This window comes from Ahaetulla prasina, chromosome 1, assembly GCF_028640845.1.
Source record: "Ahaetulla prasina isolate Xishuangbanna chromosome 1, ASM2864084v1, whole genome shotgun sequence".
Taxonomy (NCBI): domain Eukaryota; kingdom Metazoa; phylum Chordata; class Lepidosauria; order Squamata; family Colubridae; genus Ahaetulla; species Ahaetulla prasina.
Window position 1 is genome coordinate 309,583,612 of NC_080539.1, and position 21,816 is coordinate 309,605,427.

At 34.6% G+C, this 21,816-nt stretch overlaps 1 protein-coding gene and 1 long non-coding RNA gene across 8 annotated transcripts in view; one reads left to right on the forward strand and one right to left on the reverse strand.

The window, feature by feature from the left end:
- Positions 1-21,816, forward strand: part of MEIS2 (Meis homeobox 2) — a 283,323-nt gene that overhangs the window by 163,147 nt on the left and 98,360 nt on the right. For 6 of the 7 annotated variants that reach the window (XM_058162152.1, XM_058162154.1, XM_058162151.1 and 3 more), the window contains one exon: positions 13,147-13,223. In XM_058162152.1, coding sequence (XP_058018135.1) covers positions 13,147-13,223 — 77 coding nt within the window. Of the gene's footprint in view, positions 1-11,307; positions 11,407-13,146; positions 13,224-21,816 lie in introns of those variants that run through there. The other variant, XM_058162160.1, reaches the window with a different exon arrangement.
- LOC131187677 (uncharacterized) overlaps positions 1-21,816 on the reverse strand; it is a 256,677-nt gene that overhangs the window by 122,096 nt on the left and 112,765 nt on the right. The window lies entirely within an intron of this gene.

Genomic DNA, 21,816 nt, shown 5'->3' on the forward strand with positions numbered 1-21,816 from the left:
GACTGCATTTCAGTGAAACTTTTTTTTCTTTTTCCTGTTTTTTTTCTTTTCTGCCCTTAGTCTCTCACAGAACCCCTAGGTTTTGTGAAACAGAGTTTGAAAAACCTGCCTTCAAGAATAATATTAGAATTCAGGAGTGTCTTGAAAAAGTGAAACAATGGGCAGAAACTGGTTAAGTTGAATTTCACCAGAATTAAATACGAAGTATTATATTTGGATAATAGAATAAAATACATGATTAGAGGTGTATGAGAAGGATACTGGCAGCAGTGTCTATAGTGGAGGCAAGAGGTTGTAGAATGAATAAAGCGGTATTACAGCATTGCAAAACAAGCCCTGTCCCTTTTTTTCATATACTATAGCATATATATAAAATGGATGAACCTCATGATGCAACACTGCTTTAATCTTTCTGATAAAAATAGCATGTTTATTATGCATCAATGCATATGAAAAAGATTTTGGTGCCTTGGCAGATCACAAGCTGGATATGAGCCAATAGGGTGATGCAGCTGTATAAAAATAGAACATTCAAGGTATGGTTGCATCAAAAGAACTATAAGAGAGCCAGTTTGGTTTAGTGGTTAAGGCACTAGTCTAGAAAGTGTGACACCATGAGTTGAAGTCCCACCTTAGCCATTAAAGCCAGTTAGATGACTTTTGGCCAGCCACACTCTCTCTCTCTTAGCCAAAGCCACCTCTCAGGGAAGTTGTTCAGGGGAAAATAGGAGGAAAGAAGTATGTTGGATATGTTCACCACCTTCAGTTATTGTAAAAATAATAAAGATGGGATATCAATAAATAAATATTACCAAAGTCATTATTTTTCTGTTCTGTAGTGGCCAGATTACACTAAAATATTGTGTTCAGTTCTAGGGATTGTATTTTTAAAGAAGGACATTAATAAACTAGATAGGGTCTTGAAGAAAGTAGTTAGTTGGAAAACCTATGAATAATGGTTAGGAGCACTGGAAAAGGTGCATAGTTGTTCCAGAAGGCAAGGCAAGATAATAAAATGTGTGTTTAAATTATTGGGAGAAAGTTTTTGATTGTAAATTAAGAAAACTGCCCAAATGATTTATTGTATTTTTCTTGTTTTAGTTGATGCGACCTTCCCAAAGGTGCTGGGAGTTGGGCAGAATACAAATTTGATAAATAATTAAAATAAATGCTGTTTTATGCTGTGGTAGACCCGCCTTCTTTGAAGATTCTGCTGCATAATGCAGCTGCCTTATTTTGCCTAGTGCTTAGACCACAAGTGTCAAACTCACAGGGTCACGTTGCCGTCATGTGACATTTCACAACGGTTTTCCCTTTCATGGAGCTGGGGTAGGTGTGGCCTGTGTGTCCGGCCCATGCATCCAGCCCATGGGCCACCAGTTTGTCACCCCTAGATGTTCTTCTACCTTGTGTAGCTAGAGCAAAACCTTCTGTTCTCATTATTTCATAAAATTATGATCTTATCCCCCATGGGCCACCCAGTTTGAGACCATTCTAGAAAAACAAACAATTATGTTATGTTCTCACTCTATTTGAGACTTTGGGGTATAGGGTACTAAAGAGATAAGTCTTTGATTTGACTAAGCAAAGTTCTTCTTATGTTCTTTGTATGACCAACACTGGCTTTAGATTAAGGACTAGGGAGTAAAGCTTAAGAGGCACTAATACCACTCCTCATTTCAAATAATTCTAAAAATTCAAATCTCCCTGGCAGGCGGTAGTGCCATCAGCCAACATGGCATAGAGGCACCATTTTCTCTTGAGACAGCACTATATTTGACAGTACCTAAAATTTCACTTACATAATCTCTACTAGCATTCCTCTCTCATCTGAATAACTATTTTAAAAACCAATGCTTTCAAAAACAATGAATTTGTATTACTTATTGAGAAGGAAGCATTAATGAGGTTAAATGGTTTTACTTTTGCAGGATATTCCTCTATCTTGTGTAGCTAGAGCAAAACCTTCTGTTCTCATTATTTCATAAAATGATGATCTTATCCAATCCCTATGTTTTTAATAAAGCTTTCAATTAATTTCAGATCAGAAAAAGATCCATGACTCTGTATTGTTTATAAAAAGAGGCTTGGGAGATATTTTGGCAAATTTACCTGTGGGAAAGAAAATTTTGGAAAACAGTATGTGGAATAATGGCCATGTATTGTGCCTTTTTTGTTATATTAATTTTAAAAGCATAGACTATCTACGAAAAACATACAATTATTTTCACTATTCTTAAAGCCTGTGAACCTGAGTCCCTTTCCACCTCCTCCTTCAGATGGGGTGATAATTTTTTTTCACAGCTTTGTTGCACATTATTACTTTATTAATTAACTATGTTCCCTTCTGTTGTACATTCAATATTTCGTGCACAGTGCTTTACCAAAACTGGCCTTTCAATGCATGCAGCTGTTTGTCTTTCTTGCTGTATTTTGAATTAGCAAAATGTCAAAAGTTAAAAGTCTTTTTAATAGAGAATGTCCTTTTACTGAACACATTATCATTTTGAATTTGTTAATTCATTTTATGACATTTGAACATTCTGAAATAATTTTGTGGAGTTATAATTCCCTCCTTTAAAAATTTATCTATAAGTTCTTTTTTAGTTACTTTTCTTTTTCTTCTCTCTAGCTGTTGTTTACTATTTCAGCAAGATGTTCTGTAGGCTTTTCCCCTTTTGTACTGTATAGTTTCAGGGATAGAAATTATTAGTGGTTTTTTCAAAACATTATTACTTTTGATTGACGATTGATTAAATTTGACTCTGGTCTTTAATATGAGTAAAGAAATGTGGGATGGAGACAAACACAGGTTCCAGGAACCTTCAGTTGTTAAATTGCCATACTTGACTGGATAACTGTACTAATGTTGTTCTGCAAAATAAGATTTATACCTTAAATGTGGAATAGTTGAGTATTGGATAATATGACTACTGGCTGTTGCAAAATAACAAATAACCTGCATATAATTGGAGAATGTATTAAAATACCAATAAATGATGTGCAACCACTAGGCGGAAAAGTTTCAGAGAATTCTAAATCTAATCCAAATTAGGGAATTCCAAATTAAGATGTTGCTCTAGAAAGACCTGGGTTGCAGACCAAGCTCTTATTTCTAACGACTGTGAAGGGCTATGATTTACAAAGATTTAAAAACAACACCTCCCTCTAGATATGGTGAGTTAGCTATGATAAAATGCCCGTTTGAGCTGCCAGAAAAGCTATATCAGTACTAGAGTAATGCTGGAAGTTTAACTCAAAACAATACTAATGAGAATTTAGTGTTTTTATTGCATCAGCAATGATCCAATGCTCCCTCAGGCTAACTATTCCTGGATGTCTATCCAAGTTCTGATTACATTGCTGCTTCTCACACCACAGTGTCTGACACCTCCCAAGTAATTAACAAAGTCATAACAATAACATCTCTTCTACTTCCCAGCAGGTAAGAACAAATGCTTGATTAGAGTTAAGATTTGTTTGTGTTTGCATGTGCAAATAAGAGAAAGCAAGACAGGAATGCTTGTGTTGTGACAAAGATTTTTAAAGCATTTTTGTTTTATTTTCAAATTCTGTAAAATAAATTATCATTCTTTCCCCATCTGGAAATTCTTTAGGACTTGGTTCCTATCCTTTTTTTTTTTTTTGCATGAATGATGAGTTGATGCATATGCACATGACTTAACAACAGACAGAAGCTATTGTTGTTGTTAGCTGCGAAGTTGTGTCCGACCCATCGCGACCCCATGGACAACATTCCTCCAGGCCTTCCTGTCCTCTACCATCCTCTGGAGTCCATTTAAACTCATGCCTACTGCTTCAGTGACTCCATCAAGCCACCTCGTTCTCTGTCGTCCCCTTCTTCTTTTGCCCTCAATCTTTCCCAGCATTAGGCTCTTCTTCAGTGAGTCCTTCTTTCTCATTAGGTGGCCAAAGTATTTCAGTTTTATCTTCAGGATCTGACCTTCTAAAGAGCAGTCAGGGTTGATCTCCTCTAGAACTGACTTGTATGTTCACCTTGCAGTCCAAGGGACTCACAGGAGTCTTTTCCAGCACCAGAGTTCAAAGGCCTCAATTCTTTGGCACTCAGCCTTTCTTATGCCCCAACCTTCACAGCCATACATTGCAACTGGGAAAACCATAGCTTTGACTATACACACTTTAGTTGCTTGAGCCTAGCTTGTAGGATTTTAAGCATAACCTTACTAGGATGTGAAATGAGTGCAATGGTGCGATAGTTTGAACATTCTTTGGCATTGCCTTTCTTTGGAATTGGAATGTAAACTGACCTTTTCCAATCCTGTGGCCATTGTTGAGTTTTCCAAATTTGCTGGCAGATTGGGTGTAGCACTTTTACTGCGTCGTCTTTTAAGATTTTGAATAGCTCAGCTGGAGTACTGTCTCCTCCACTAGCTTTGTTGTTGCTCAGATTTCCTAAGGCCCATTTGACTTCACATTCTAGGATGTCTGGCTCAAGGTTAGCGACCACCCCATCGTGGTTATCAGGGATGTTAAGCTCATTCTGCAGAAAAAATAATTGCTACCAACCTGCCTTCCATTGAGGACCCGTATACTGCACGAATCAAGAAGAGGGCCGTGAAAATATTTACAGATCCCTCACATCCAGGACATAAACTGTTTCAACTCCTACCCTCAAAACGACGCTATGGAGCACTGCACACTAGAACAACTAGACACAAGAACAGTTTTTTCCTGAAGGCCATCACTCTGCTAAACACAAGAACAGTTTTTTCCCGAAGGCCATCACTCTGCTAAACAAATAATTCCCTCAACACTTTCAAACTATTTACTAAATCTGCACTACTATTAATCTTCTCATCGTTCCCATCACCAATCTCTTTCCACTTATGACTGTATGACTGTAACTTTGTTGCTGACAATCCTTATGATTTATATTGATATATTAACCATCATTTGTGTTGTAAATGTTGTACCTTGATGAACGTATCTTTTCTTTTATGTACACTGAGAGCATAAGCACCAAGACAAATTCCTTGTGTGTCCAATCACACTTGGCCAATAAAAATTCTATTCTATTCTATTCTATTCTATTCTATTCTATTCTATTCTATTCTATTCTATTCTATTCTATTCTATTCTTGTATAATTCTTCTGTGTAATTTTGCTATAGGGAGGTCCATTGGATCTGACTTTGGGATAAGAAAAGAAGACCACTTTCCATGCTTGTCTTTCTCAAGAAAAGTTTATGAACAGACACAGTATGGCAAATTGTTTTGTCCCTAAAAGAGATACAGCTGTCCCAGATCTACTTTTAACATGATTTTTCTGACAATGCAGCCAATAGTGAGTGTAGTATAGGGATTTCCAATAACCATCAACATTATTTTTCACAGTTACTGTTTGATGAAAAAAGTTAACTTTTTCAGGAAAATGTTCACATGGAAATAGCAATGCAAACTATTGTGAATTTAAAACTTTACTAAAAGTAATAATTGTATACTTTTGTTTTGCTTTTTGACCACTCTTTTTGTGTCTTTTCCTGAATATTGAGCTCTATAACCAAATAAACTAATCTCATCTGAATGTGTGAACAAACACATTCAAGAAAATGTTAGATAAATATGTACACTCAAAGTAACTTATAAATGAAGCAGACTAAAACAGTGCCAAGATGCATGAATGCTCTTCACTTTGGAATTATTAGTTGCGACAAATATTTAATTTATTTCAGCAATTAACCACATGGACCATGCCACAGAATGCAGGGAAGATTATATTTCCAATGCTCACTTGAGATTCATGTAAACTGTTTCCAGGCATAATTTGGAGACCTAGTTATCATTTTTTGAAGTCTTTTAAAGCTTAGGACTGTTGTATCTCATATGAATCAGCCTCTTCATTAAGATTTACAAAGGAACTTTTGTCATGATTTCAGTTGTGAAATGAGCTTTATATTCTTGTTAAGTCTTGGAAGCTTTTCTATATTCCTCTGAATGCTTAAAAATTGGCTTATCAAATTATTGATTTCTTTCCAGTATATAAACATTTTAAAGCTTTTGACTAATCTATTGTAGTTAAACCTTTTAAATTGTGTTTGTTGTCTTTTAATCACACTGAGGATTTTTTTTTTTTTGGAAAGGCAGGAGGGCCAGTCTCATCCTTGGCAACTGCTTGCCCTAATCCCTACCCTAGAACAAATTGTAGCCCAATGCCTTGAGTACCTTTGACCAGCTGAATTTTTTTGCTATTGAAATTTCACTGACATAAAATCACTCCAGAGCGCTGTGAAGAGTTAAAATGATAATGAGACCTATTTGCCTGTGGCTATTTGGGGTATAGCCTTTAGATAAACCTGCCACATCTTTCTCTCTATGCTTGAGAGTATGATATAAGTTTTACAAAACTTATTCTTGCCACCCCAGTTTTCTCCAATTACTTCTGTGACAGTAGGTTATAAATTGATCTGGGAATGTTGTGCTACATTCATATGTGACAGTTATTTGTGAGTTGAGACTTTTCTCCATTTCACTTATCCTTCTCTATGGCAGAGATCCAAAAATTAAAGCTTGGCAGTTAATGAGGTCTATCAACGTCCTTTTAGTAGCCTTTAATCCTTTTCTAAAAGTGGAAGGAAAAGCCCAGCTCTATTTACAATTTTTTTAAACAAAAAAAAAATGGATCACCCCTTTAGGCCTCCAAAACTTTTCTCAAAAAAGTTTCCAGCTTTTACCTACTTTTGGACAGAAGCTCTTGATACGCTATGCAAAGGCTGGTGTGGCTCTTGAATTGATGGATGTTGTGCTTCCCTGCAATTTCTTGCCTCACAGGCAGTCCTGTTGCTAATGCAGAAGTCAATCTAATTAGCTGAGATCAATCTTTTTGCTTTCTTATTCTGATACATTAAGGATTTTTAGTATGAATTTTTCCCAAAATGAAGCTTGAGATACTGATTAGATACTTCCAGGCTAGGTTTAGGATTGAAGAATATGATGGCTGATTTTGTGTGTGTGTGTGTGTGTGTGTGTGTGTGTGTGTGTGTGTGTGTGTGTGTGTGTGTGTGTGTGTCTGAAACATGGTATATACTTACACCTGTGAAAATACCTGTCAAAATTCTTAGCCATCCAGATCATGGTAGTCTCAAAGATTTTTTTTTTTCAAAAGAAGACATTTACCTTCTCACCCAGTGAGATTAATTAAAGCACCTTGTCTTCTTCCTCAAGGAAAAAAACATAGTCCAGTTCCTTTTGAAAAAGGACCTTTGAGACAACCTGTGAAAATACTTTTAAGCCTATTTAATGCTGAACCATATAAAACCACCGCACATGTTATAGTACCACAATAGTAATGTCACTTGCTTGTTAGTGACATGGAAACATAAGGCAATTATAAGTTGTGGTTTCAATCGTATCTTGTAATATACCAATGAAATTATTGAAGTGCTATTTGTCACCAAGTTACACTGTGTACTCATATAAGAATATGTACCCACTATATAGATGAGGAAATGACCAATGCCTGTCAATTAGAAATGTATAGACTAAACCATCGCTTTAGTCAAATAATATGAAAAGGGACAACCAATTATGCTTTCTAGTTTCTTTCTAGTTTCAAAGAACAAGCATTGCAGAGTTTATTTTAAAACTGAGCTAGTTAAACATTTAGTAATTAGAGATCAAAAAAATTGAAAGCCTTCCATGTTTATTATTTCAATATCATGTCTGCTCTAATAGAGTGTAGGCAGGCATGTGATAGACTAACTTCTGCAAACTTTAGTTTAGTATTCAATGTACTCATATTTATAAATCAATCTAAAACATATTGCTGTAATCAGAACTATTTAAAATGTGATTGTTTTCATGTTTTTTATTTAATTTCAGAGCTACAATGGCAGCCTGCCAAAACACTTTCAGATAAACAATCCAACCTATCTTTAAAATGCCATACTATCACTGATTTTAAAGGGAAGAAAAAAATACCATCTAAAGTTATTATATTTTGTTTATTACTCTTAATTGAGAATCAAAGGCCATTTTGTGTAGGGTGAATTCTATAATTAGCTCATCTTTGCTTCATATTGGCCTGTGGTGCAAAAATTATTCACTCAAAGAAGGAAAGTCCAGTTTTCCAAGTGTGACTTAAGTAGTTTGTACAGATTTACTAATAATAGATTACCCCTTAGTGTAAGAATGTGTGTGTGTGTGTGTGTGTGTGTGTGTGTGTGTGTAGATATACACTAGCTCAGTGTAGCTAGCTCAATATAGCTAATTGACAGCTTTTTCTGATATCATGGTTTTTTACTGAGTTTAATAAAAAGGAGTCCCTGTGGATTTTACTCTGCTAGTTGTTGCCGACTGTAGGGGATAGTGCTCATGGACGTTTCAAGGCTATTGAGCCATCACTGTCTGAAGACATTTCCATGGTCATGTGGCCAGCATGATGTTATGGAATGCTGTTACCTTCCCATCATAATGGGTACCTATTTATCTACTTCCATTTTCATGCTTTCAAACTGCTAGGTTGGCAGGAGCTGGAACAAGGATAGGTGGTCACTCCGTTGTGCGGAGCTCGGGTCTTGAACGTGGGCTGAACCTTTCCAGCTGATAAGCCCAGCATTTTAACCGCTGAGCCACCCCACTGCCCCACTATGTTTAATAGAAGAATATTAATGAATGTAATATTCCTCTATGTATTTGTCGTCTGGCGCTAAATAGAGTCACTTATAAGTACTATTAAAACAGTTAGGATTCCTTGATTTTCCTGCAGACCTTCAATATTTAATTACATTTTTTAAAAAATGTTAATGCTAATATTAAAGTTCTATTTATAGATGGTCTTATGATTTAATAATCTTTTGCAGAACCATATTCTTCAGCTATTTCATGCATTGTATTTGTATTCAGTACTTCTAGATGGTATTTCCTTAGGAGAAAATAGTCCCCTAAATGAAATTAAATCATCTTGCAGAAATAAGCATTTCTTTCACATTTATTGCCAACCTTGAATTTCAGTCAATTAAAATTAGTACTCAAGGCTTTTCAGCTTGAAATAAGCCCTGTGCCTGTGATGAGCAATCCTTCTTGTTTGTGCAGTCATTCATTATCTCCATTACCAAGAGGAGAATAGAGGACAATTACATTGTTTGGACGAATCAGAGTGTTAGGAGGAGTATTTATCATGGTGGCAGAGTGCAGCACCTGACAGCAAAGGATTGATGGCCAGGAATGAGTGAGTGGCCAAAGCAGCCTCATATGATGCAAATTACTGACTGTGGATTCCAATTTATCCTGTTCATTTTTCTTTCCTATACTGAAGACTATTAGTGGTTTTTGAAGCAGTGAAAGGGTCATTACTAATATGGTCTCAAAGCAAGAGGGGAAGGAAGGGAAAAGCCTTCTATAATTACAGAGCTTAAAAAAATACTTGAGGAACTAGCCAAAAAAATGTCAACACTTAGCAATCAGAAAAATTTATTTTCATTTCATCCTTAACCCACATTAACTCAACATTATCATTCTTCTTTGTTAATATTTTCAGAATATTAAAAGCCTTATTTCTGTATTCATTCACATCTACTTAACCCTTTTTCTGAAGAGCTATATTGTTTAGCTTGCCATGACACTATTCTTGATGTTAATATACTAGGAACATTTTAAAATGGGACTGCAAAATACCTTTTTAAAAGTAATCCTAGGCTGTAGTTTTTAACAATTGAGTCATTTGGCACCTAACAGGGTTTGTATAGGGATATTGTTAGCATATATTTGCATGATAAAAAAATATCAGTATTGTTGAACGAAAACAGCTCCACGTGTTATGTTAGTTGTTATATCAAATTATATTAACAAATTTTAAAATTAGATATTCTGTACTCGAGACAGGTGTGTGTGTGTGTGTAAAAAGAATATTTAATATAAAGCTTATTTCAACTACATCTCATTGTTTTATTGATGAAATCATTCTAAAAAGAAAATACCACTCAAAAATAAGGCAACATAAAAATTATTAGGTTTATTTATGCAAATGTTTAATTTATTTTATTCCCTTTTATTCTTTTATCATGGAAAAATTAGTGATGAATATTGTAACTCAGCAAGCAAATACTGTTAAATATGTTCTGTTTTAGTCATCAGACATTACTGAATCAGACATTGATTAAGATTTGCCCAAGGGGTCTACTCTCTAACTATCCTCTATAACAATGAGATAAAGAACAAGGCTTTCTTGATGGTGACCCCTTGAAATCAACTATGCTGACATGTTGTGTATGCACAGTTCTGGAAACTAGAATTCTAGAACTAGAATGTTTATGTTTATAAAATATTTTACAAGTGTTCAAGGGGGATAATGTTGTATTTCCTTAATATTTTTCAGAATATTACATGTAATATTAAGAAGTCTTAGATTTATTCCCTATCTTCCTAAAATATAGTATCCATGGTATTCCCTCTGATTTTTCCCAAAATAATTGTATGGTGTATGTTATGCTGAGAAATAAAATGACTCAAACTGGTCATTCAGTCCTAGTACAATATCTTTTCCATTACACAACATTGGCCTTTAACTAGGGTTTATTGTAACTCATACAAGCCTGGTTCACATATAATATTAAAGCATAGTAGATAACTTCATGGCTTCGAAATCTAAGGGACTGGTTTGGACAAAACTGAACATCATTTGTCTGGCTGTTGATAAAAATAAGATCGCCAACATGATTGCCAACATCCGATGATGGATATGGCACAAGAAGAAGAAGAAGATAACTTCATACCTATGGTATGGCATAGCATTATGTAAAACAGATTATGTAAAACTTTTGTTGGAATATATTTATTTTAATTTTGCATATCTTATTAAAATCTTGAGAATAGAACAATATACTTTGTCACTAAATATTTTATAAATGCAAAACCTTCTGAAACTCATTAAACCATTAAGTACAGCACTGTATGTTCATAAACCATCAACTTAATCCATTGTTTTCAGTACCATTATCCAGTCCAGTGTGCTGCAGATCCATTGGATTTAGAAATCCATAATTTCTGCCCAGCATGAAAAAGTTTTCTAATAATAATGAATGACAGAGTTAGAAGGGATCTTGGAGGTCATTGAGTTCAACCCCCTGCTCGAGCAGGAGACCCTATACCATTTCAAGCAAATGGCTGTCCTGTCTGTCTTTGAAAGCCTACAGTGTTGGGGCACCTACGGCTTCTGAAAGCAAACCCATTCCACTGGTTCATTGTTCTCACCGTTAGGAATTTCTCCTTAATTCTAGGTTGCTTTTCTCCTTGATTAGTTTCCATCCATTGTTTCTTGTCTTGCCTTCAGGTGCTTTGGGAAATAGTTTGATCCCCCTCATCATTGTGGCAGCCCCTCAAATACTTCCTACCAATTTCTTCCGACCCTGACTAATTGAAAATACTGCCAGGTAAACAGCAATGCAGCTATATTTTATTTCCATCCAGAAAATTTCCTTCCATCTCCTTGAAATAATGCCTGGGCACATTGCACTGCTTATGTTTCAGTCACCCCTAGATAACAGATCAAACTTTGAGGGTTTAGCTGGAAGAGGACACAGCTCTATTATGTCCTAGGCAAATTCCTTGAGATGCTTACAAATCTGTGAACTATATCAAGGATAGGGATAGATTTGGGGCCTATAATATTAGGCAGTTTCAGTGCAGTACTTTTGGAAAGTTTCCAGTTTATGATTATAAATAGATTACTCCTCATCCTATGTATTCTGTATCAATGTATTGCAGTGGAGTTCACTATCATGAGTCCTAAGAAGAGGAACTTTTCAAGTTAAAATATAGAGCACCTTACCATAGACAAATTAAAGCAGTAGTCCTCAGTCTTTTCGGAACTGGAAAATAATTTACTGATAATGTTTAAAAACATTTAATGTTTATGACCTTCCTTGGTCAGGCTGTAATCCAGTATTGATTTGCAATGACAAATAACCATTTTCAAAATTATCATCTGTCGGTCCATCTATCCATCCATCCATCCATCCATCCATCCATCCATCCAGTTAGTATTGAGGCATCTTTTTGGGGAGTTTAGACATTATCCTATTTTGAGTTTAAGATTCTTGGCCAGGTGGTTTCCTATGGTGGGTTTCTCTGAAACATTTTCCTTTGTGGTACGCAAAGATAATTACACACTAGACAAGTAGCCCTACTGTACAATTGTAAGTGGCATCAATATGATAAATAATACACAATAAATAAATTGTGATAATACAGATCTGAAAGCAGATTTTCTCTTGGATTGATTGATTGATTGATTGATTGACACATTATATTTTTCCAAGCAAAGTTCCAAACTTTTTGCACCATGAAAACATGATATCCTCTGACCATGCTAACCATGCATTTTGTCAATCACAATATATTCATATACGAAAAGGTAAAAGGCCCTGTGCATATAATTCAGCAGCGCATTCTGCTTAGGAGTGATTTGTATCGAGAGCCACACAACCACAGATCATCAGAGCCTATCAATGAGGCTTGGCTCTGAAACTTATACAAAGTCTGAGTGTCCTTAGGAAAGTGGCTGTTTCGTGTCTTTGATCTGTTGATTCAGAGACTGGATTTCACAAATTATCCTTAAGGCTGGATAATTGCTGTTCCGACTTACTTTGTGGTATGTTATTGTTGTTATTAAAAATCATTTGATACAGTAGGTGTCACAGGAAATACCATGTTAGAGATCCGGGATCTTTCTTATAATATGGTTTGTTTGGTTTTGGTTTAATGTATATGAATCTAGCCACTGTATTTTATAAAACATGATTTAAAAACAAGTTACACTGTATGAAGTTAGCTAATTGTGGTTTAATGTGTAAACTGTATAAAAGAAAGCATGCTTTAATACAATATCTGAACCCAGTAATTTGGTAGTTGATAGTGCAATTTGAAATATATGTTTTGTGTTTTATATATGACATGTATACTGTTTGATTATTGTGCCCATCTGATAATGTCTCACAGGACAGGAAAATTTGAAGGATGATTTAGGAATGTATGTAATAAGTCAGTGGGTGTAAATGATAAAATGAAGTTATATTAAACCTTCAGGAATATACACAACAAAGATGCTTTCATTTTTAAAGCATTATATTGCTTAAGTTCTGATTCATTTTTAAAAATTTCTTTTTATTAGCATCCGTATCCTTCAGAGGAGCAGAAGAAACAGTTAGCCCAAGACACGGGACTTACAATTCTACAAGTAAACAATTGGTAAGTTACTCTAAAACGATATATTTACTTCCATGGCTGAAATGCTATTCTTTTTTTATTTCTAGACCAATACAACTAAATGTCAGGTTTCTCTTAAGCCTGAGACAATACTTTTAGAGAGCTAAAGCTAATAGGTATAAATTATCTTTTCAAGATCATTCCCTTTTCAAACTCTCCAGCAACTGTTCAAATTCTATAAATGTTATTTCATGGGAAAACACCTGAAAAATTGTATAGTTCTGAAATTCTTATGCTATTAACTGTTAAATAGATTTTTTTGTTCAGGAGTTGAGTAGAGTTAGATTTCAGCCTCTAAATGATCCTTTATAGGAATATATTCTTTGATATTTTACATAGGCAAAGAAGTTCTACCATTTTTGTTTTTTGATATGGTAGTATGTGAACTATCCGTCTTTTGTACACGGCTTAGTGTATAACCAAGGAAGGGGGGGGGGTAGAGGATTAAATAAAATGATCACAGTGGCCAAGAAATGATATAGGAATTACTTATCAAAATACTGGCCCAGGTTTTATCAGCAGCTTAATTTTGTTCAGTACATTCTTGGGGTGATGTTCAGATTAATTGAACTGACAGTTCTCTTTCAAAATTCAGGAAAAGTATTTGCACGGATTTCAGACCTTATACAAACTTAATTACATGGAACTCCATTTTATCATTCTAATTCCATGTAGCAGAGGTTGTATTTACAAATGAGAAGTCTCTGCCTTTATTCACAGCTTTCCTTAATATATTTATCAAAGCAGGTTCATTTACAAAGTGCTCTATCTGTGGGATACAGGCAGGCAGACATTAACAAAGCTTTTAGGTTTATCAGGCTCGCTGCCTGATGAGCTACCCGAGGGTCAATTGATTTTGTGGTTCTGTGATTCATTTTTTTCTCATTTTTCTAGGATCACAATGAGAGACATGGTTGGAGAATTAGCCAGTTTGTCTGCCTTATCTGTCAGGCAATTTTTTTTCCCAGGGAAGTCAAGCTACTTAAATTGGCCACAGGAACTGCCGTTATCTGACTTTAATGCACCCTATAGTGTGGATAGCATTTCAATTACACCAGTAACCAAAGCTTAGCTGCAGCCCTTTTCATGCCTAGTGCTGTACAGAAAGTGATGTGCCTACCTACAGAAGCAGAAAATTGAGTTGCCTTGCTTCTGTCAGGGTGATTAATGCAGAAATAAACTGCTAACCTGAAAAGAAAGGGGGAGGGGAAAAAAGGAGAATATAGAATACATGGAGTTGAATTCAGTTTAATTCTGTTTTAAAGATTGAATGAAGCACATTTAAAACATGCACTTGCATTAAAAGAGAGCACAAAAGATAAGCTTTTGTTTAAGAAGAAAAAGACATATATATGTTTGTTCTGACTTATTCCGTGCCTTAGATACATACATGCGAATTTGGACTGTAACTTGAAAATTCATAGTCTGGCAATAAATGCATAATATTTATTTATTTCAGTCATTTTTAAATTGTTATTATGGATATAATATTAGAATGTATGTCTCTCCAAGACAAATGTATATTAAAGAGCCTCTTTCTTCAAAGCAAAATAACATTTAAAACCTGTACTTAATTATTGTAATTAAATGTTGATACAGCATTAGTCACAGATAGGTATTTTTCTTTGGATGAGGAGAAAGGTGGAGTAATGAAGAAAATTGTAGCTTAATTTGATCATTTTGTTTGTGAAACTATCATGAACTTTCTCATTCCTTTGATTCTGAAAGTATGTCCATGTAACCTATTTGACATAGACTTTAGACGTAGCTGAGATAAAACCACCTTTGTGTATGGAAAGCTAATCCAGTCAATGGGTTATGGAAAACTCAGAAAGACTAATTTGTAAGTGATAGTATTCTTGAAAAATCATTAACCATAATGAGTAACTAGTTTGGTAGAATAAAACCATTATAGTCTTCCTTGTTATATTTTTTATAATCAGAGATACAGATTTCTTTTTTATCTTAGCACCAAATCAGCTAGGCTAGAAAATAATTGAACTGTTTTATGTTCATGCTTAACAAAAGAAAAAGAAAAATAACACTATCTTCTTTTTTTAATTTAATAAATTTATGTGGCCCCCATTTTACTATTAAAGCGACTCTGGATGGCTTAATCGTATTGATATTGATTGTATTTCCTTGTTAATTTTCATTAGAAATCGGTTTATGATTTAACCAAGAGTAGATTATTGGGGGGATGAGTTTAGAAAACTTTTCTCTGAAATAATGACTTTCTGATCACTGTAGTGGCATAATAGTTGTTAAAAATGTACTATTCTCGTGAAGTAGCAGTCTATGCTGCTGCAACCACTTTTTTCAAGGATGTTGCATTGTCGTGATTGATACTGCAATGGAATGTGGTTTCAAATAATTACCATGGTGAAATCTATGACGATAAAACATAGCAACTGTGTAAGTCCAGAGGCTTTACTATACAAGAGAAGATACGCTATTAGCTCATGAATGACTTGATAATGAGCCATTACCTGTGAGTTTCAAATGCATAGTTTTTCATCAAAGAAAATATTTCCAATAGTTCAACAGATACAGAAAAGGCATTTGCTTTTCATTTAAAAACTTCCTTTACTTATTTACAAAAAAAGCTTCTTGTATCTACAAGATTCCATATCATTCTGATAATATATAGCATTCAAATATTTTTCAATATGAAAATATATTCTCACAGCCACTTACAAACTATCATCATTAGCATTTTGCTTTCATGTTTGTTTGTTGTAACTAAGATAGATTTTATCTTTATAATTTTTTGTACATAAAAGTGAAAATGTATCTGAGTATGCTGTAGTGAAATGAATAGCTTGAAATATAAGCAAGACATTAAGACAGGAGTGAATTTTAGATGAGGATATAAAGGAATTCTTGTGCTGAATTTAAATAATAAGGCTGTTTGTGTATGCATCACATATGTAAATGTATCATACCTGGGAAGAAAATCTTATATTGGTCATAGAAATATAGAAAAATGAGGGAGATAATCCCTGTAGTATCTTGTAACTCAATTCACTTTCAGAAAGTGACACTAGGCTAAACTGTTGCGTTACACATATGAATTAAGTCCTTGAGGAAAACAAATAATAAAAAATGTTAATTAGAATGTCAGTTAGAATCTTAATTATGTATGTTTTAGGAAATAGAGAAATATTCATATATTACCTCAATACCCTAATAGGAATGTGAATATCTATTTTCACATAGTCCAACATTACATCCTCCCTGTTCAGCGTAGGAATCTGCTGGTCCTTTTCTAACATGTAGTCATTTAGACTCTCTTTCAAAACACCTAATAAGAAAAATCCATCACTGTTTTAGGCAGACTCTTGTAATGTTTAACAGCTCTTATTTTCAAATATTTTTGTTACACAGAACCCAAATCTCATTTTTTTAAAAAATTAAGTACTTGCAAGTTCTGTTTTAGATTTTGTAGACCATTTTCATATCTACCCTCAATGTTTCCTATTGCAAGCTAAAGTTAACTGATAAGAAAGATTTTAAGTTGAAATCATATTTTAAATTTTTATTTCAATATTTTGTAAAAACAAATGGCCATAACTTAAAGATATAATCAAGGATATGATTTCTAAGTGAGCTGTTTGTTACTAAGGTATTGAGAGTTACAATAAGTTAACGGACCTGGTAACTGACTTCCTTCTAACAGCACAGAATTAAAGATAAGACATGGTGATTCTCCTAACACATAATAAAATAATTTTTTACAAACATCCACAACAATTAGCTAAAATTGGGCTGACTTAACTCATAATGACTTCACATGCATCTGCTTGATTTGTACTAAGTTCATATTTCATTTTTTAAAATGAAAATTAATGTAAAAAAATGACTAATTTCTTCATATTTCATGTCTTTTAAAAATAAAATTGTCTCTGAATTCTGAAGAATATGAAATCAGACTGTAGCAAAGAAGGAAAATGCATTTTGACTACAAATTAAAGTCATAGATTCTTTCTGGCAAATAAATGCATTGTGATTTAAATAGTTCTACCTTTCCAACTAGTGATTTAAATCATGACTTTTATTTAAATTATATCTGCTTTGATTTCCTGTATTAGTTCATAATTCAAGAATTTATTTAGGCAAATCTCTACCCAGTTAATCTAATGCCTTTTTAATCATGGACTATTTCCGTCTTTCTAACAGCAAATACAAAGGAACTTCCTTTTGTTCTCTCCCTCTTCTTCCTACCATATAACTCTTCCTGTAGAACAGGTTGGTATATGCAGACTGAAGGCTAGGAGAAGAAGATATATTGCACATAATTGGATAGAACATTGTGAGTTTAATACAGTCTGTAATCATGCTTTTCCCTTTGTCTTTTTCTTTTCTCTCTATGTTGCCTGTGTATATATTTCACTAAACCATATTTTGTTTTTTCTTTAACATGTTGCATTCCTTTATGCCTCATAAACATTAGAGTGTGCCTTAGTATAATGAATAATTCCAGTATTGAATAATGGTTACACTAGAACTAGGACCAGGAATTCCTTACTATTGAAGCTCAGTATGTAACATTGGACCTCTGTATACACACACACACACACACACACACACACACACACACACACACACACACACCACTGTGAGCTCCTGGAGGAAAGCTGCATCACTTTATTTATCTAATGACTAAATAGTAAATAAATAAATTGTAGCTTATTTCACAATTTTATTTATTTATGTAATCCCTTAATTGGGGTAGAGTTGGAGAACTGGATGGAGGTGAGCATTTACTGGCTGTATGCCCTTCTTGATACTACATGGAGTTTGCAGCAGGTATTTTTTCTTTATGCCGTAGGAGAGAAACATCTGCCGGTACCTAGGATTGAATTCTTAACCTTCCAAATGGGAGGCAAGCTTCTTCAACACTAGGCCACCATGCCACTCACATTTCCATGCCACTCATTATTCACCTTTATTATTTTTACAAACAGCTCAAGGTGGTGAACATATCCAATATACCTGCCTCCTCCTATATTGTCCTCAACAACAACCCTGTGAGATGAGTTGGGCTGAGAGAGAGTGACTGGCTCAATGTCACCTAGCTGGTTTTCATGGTTAAGGTGGGACTTCAACTCACAGTCTCCCACTTTCTAGCCTAGTGCCTTAATCTCCAGACCAAACAAAAAGCTTAATTTCTCATGGTGTTAAAGAAAGCATGATTTCTCATGATGTTAAACTAAGGCATAGTATATATATTGATAAAATTCTGTCTTGGGGCGAAAAAGAAAAGGCTGTTGCAAAATTGATGACGAAAAATCTAGTAAGTAAAAATCTTGATTTAATGGGTGCTTTCCTTGTTTTAACTCATTGTCTCTTGTCTTTCATTCTGGGATTATAGAGAATAAGTCCATTTCCTTTTCTATGTTGCAACCATTCAGATATCTGAAGACTGGTATCAGATCTTCCTTCAGATGTCTCTTCTTAGGCTAAGCATACACAGATGCTTTAAATATCTGTTCTTTATAGTATTTGATTTACGGATCTTTCATCTTTTTAGTACACTCTCTGAACTTGTTCCAACTAGTCCTTGCCATCTTATTTATCCAATTTTTATAGCAGCACATCTCATATATGTGACTCTGGCTGACTTACAAACAGATGAAACAATATAAAATAATCAGACAATACAACAATTAAAAACAATGTATTTATTGGTGACTGGAAGCCTCTTATGGACTTTTTGCATAAAAAAGAATCAAATTAAGTTGTCATTTGTGGTTTTGATTATTAGACATGATAAATTGATAGCTGAGATAATCACATCTGACAGTAACACTTGGTAAAACCTGAGTAATTGTGAGTGCTAAAACGTTTTCAACTATGGTGCCTAGAACTGCACAAAATATTGCATGTGGGGCCTAATTACATCAGAGTAGAGTGGAAAAGTGACATCCTTAATCTGGACCCTTTGCTTCTGTTAATATATCCTAAAATAACATTTGCCTTTTTAGCAGCTGCATCATACTGCTGATTATGTTTAATCTGTGCTTAATATGAACAGCCACAATTTCTTTACATATACAACTGCTAAACCAGATCTTCTCTACCTTATATGTGTACTGTTCACCTTTCCTAGCTAAGTGTACAATCAGCAGTGGGTTTCACATTATGTTACCACCGGTTCGCCCTGTGTGGGCATTCTCGCCCGGCTCAAAAACATGCCTAAATATGACGACATAGAGCCAGGGTGGGTGGGCAGACCCATCTGCAATTTCTGCTACCGGTTTGAGCGAACTGGTCTGAACCGGCTGAATACCATCTCTGTGTACAATAGTAAATTTTTTTCACTAAATTCCAGTCTATTAATTTTAGTCCATTGCTCAAGATTTCTCTGCCTCTTTTCTAAAGATGCTGCTAGCTTTATGAAACTTAGCAAATATTCCTAAACAATCTCTACACGTCACTGATAAGAATTAAATCTGTAGTTCTGTTAATAAAGTGCAGTTATTAACATGTTGTCTTTGAGTATGGCAGTTGTGAATCCATCTAATTGTGAGTCCGTTTACTATATCCCATATTTTACCATGTTATTAAGCAAAAATAATGAGGAATTCCTACAGTTTTTCAGGACTTTGTATTCTCTGACTATGTCCCTGTTTTTTGGATATAGAGAGTGTACAACTGTTTCAAGGTCAATCACAATAGGTTTTATATTACTGTATTTAAGAATGTTGAAAGATCATGCATCAAATGGGTAAGGAAGTGTTTGGAAGAAAATAGCATCCAGTTAATAAATTTTCTATGGACCCTGATGCTTGGTATACTCTGCATATATTCTTGTTTTGTTTTGTTTTGTTTGTTTTAGACAGCTACCCGTAGTGGCTTCTTTAGATTTCTCCTTTTGTTGAAATTCTTTGTCATTGACCTTTCTATACCCCATTTCACAGAATTTCCAATTGTTTGTGGATAATTTACTCCTTCAGGATTTTATGCTGTTTGCATCTAACCTATCTTCCTTTGGAGTTCATCAAATCACCTCTTTCAAAGTCCAGTTTGTTGATCTGATTCTTCTTGTTTCTTTTTCTGGCTATCACACATTCAAGAATAATGTAATCACTTCACTCAAGGTACCAGTCACCTTCATTTCATCAACTAATTCCTTCCTATTATATTCAAGATAGCAGCCTCCTACTTTTATCATCTACCTCCTGACAAATGAAGTTGTCAACAAGAGAGGACAAGAATTTGTTGGACCTCTGACTCTTAGCTGAGTTAGATTCCCAGCAGATGTCAATTGAAATAATTGAAATTTGCCATTATTGCATTTGTACGCCTTTTTGAAAGGCTGGTCAACTAATACAGAATGGCTTTATCTGTATCTTCTGCTACTCAGGCAATCTGAAATAAACTCCCATGATAATATTAATTTTATTTCTCTTTCTCATGTTTTTGTCTCCAAATAAATATATATTTAATTAGCATTATGTTGACAGTTTTACAATAATGAATGCATCTAAAACTTTCATGAACAAGCAATTTTCATCTTTACAACTTCAATATTACTAAAGAGCTAAATTTATAGACACTGGGTCTAAATATAAATACAAAAAGATCTGGTGTCTTTTTTTTTTAATCTGATGTACTTGGGCTTCAGTTTGCACTGGAATTTTATATTAAAAAATAAAAGTTTTCACATCTTTGATGCAAGTCCTCATATGATTAGGATTTTTTTAAAAATAGTTTATGCTTTTTTAGATGTACTTTAATATGTGGAAAAATCAAACTAGAGTGACCAAAATTTTCATATATGAAGATTAGCTTCAGTCTCTAATCTTTCCAGTTAGGGACCCTAAGTATGCCTGCGTGGAAATACAATTTCCTGAGATTTTTGAATAGAAGGCAGGCTGCCTGATGATCGGCTAGCACCTGGGTTCATGATGCACCCCGCCCTTTAAGACCTCTTCCTACCCAGCATTGCTCCTCAGCAATAAACAGCTATAAAAACCCAGCAGAAAAGTAGCTAGGTGTGAGGGATGTTGTTCTTAGAGTGAGAGGGGAGTAGTTTCTGTTACTCTGTATAGACCCAATGGAAGCAGTCTAAGAATCAGAGACTGTGCAAGGCTTCTACTACTAAGAGCAGCAATTGATCTGGGAAATGTGTGAGCACTATCCATTATGTGCTTGTCGATGGGTTGCCTAAAGACCAAGGAGGCTCATGTTGGCCTTCTTGGGTTTTGAGAGTACCCTGAATTTGGAAACTTCAGAAAGTACCTGTGTCAGGAAAAAGAAAACCTGTACTGAAACTTTAAAAAGTATATGTTTGAATTGTCTAGCATATTTTGTCTTTTGAATGGATAACAGATAACATGAAGATGTCCTATGTGAATTTCACAAGCATGTCTTGATGGTGCAGACTATATTCAATACATATAGCTGCAAAAGTGAGGATGAACACTAGTGTGCTTGAGAACCTATCACTTATCACCTAACAGGCTTCCTGTTGCACTTAATTTTAATTTTTTTGTGCTCTACCAGAATAGTTCTTTAACATGGAATACATAAAAGTCTTCTGAAATTCCCTGTAACAAGAGCCACAGAG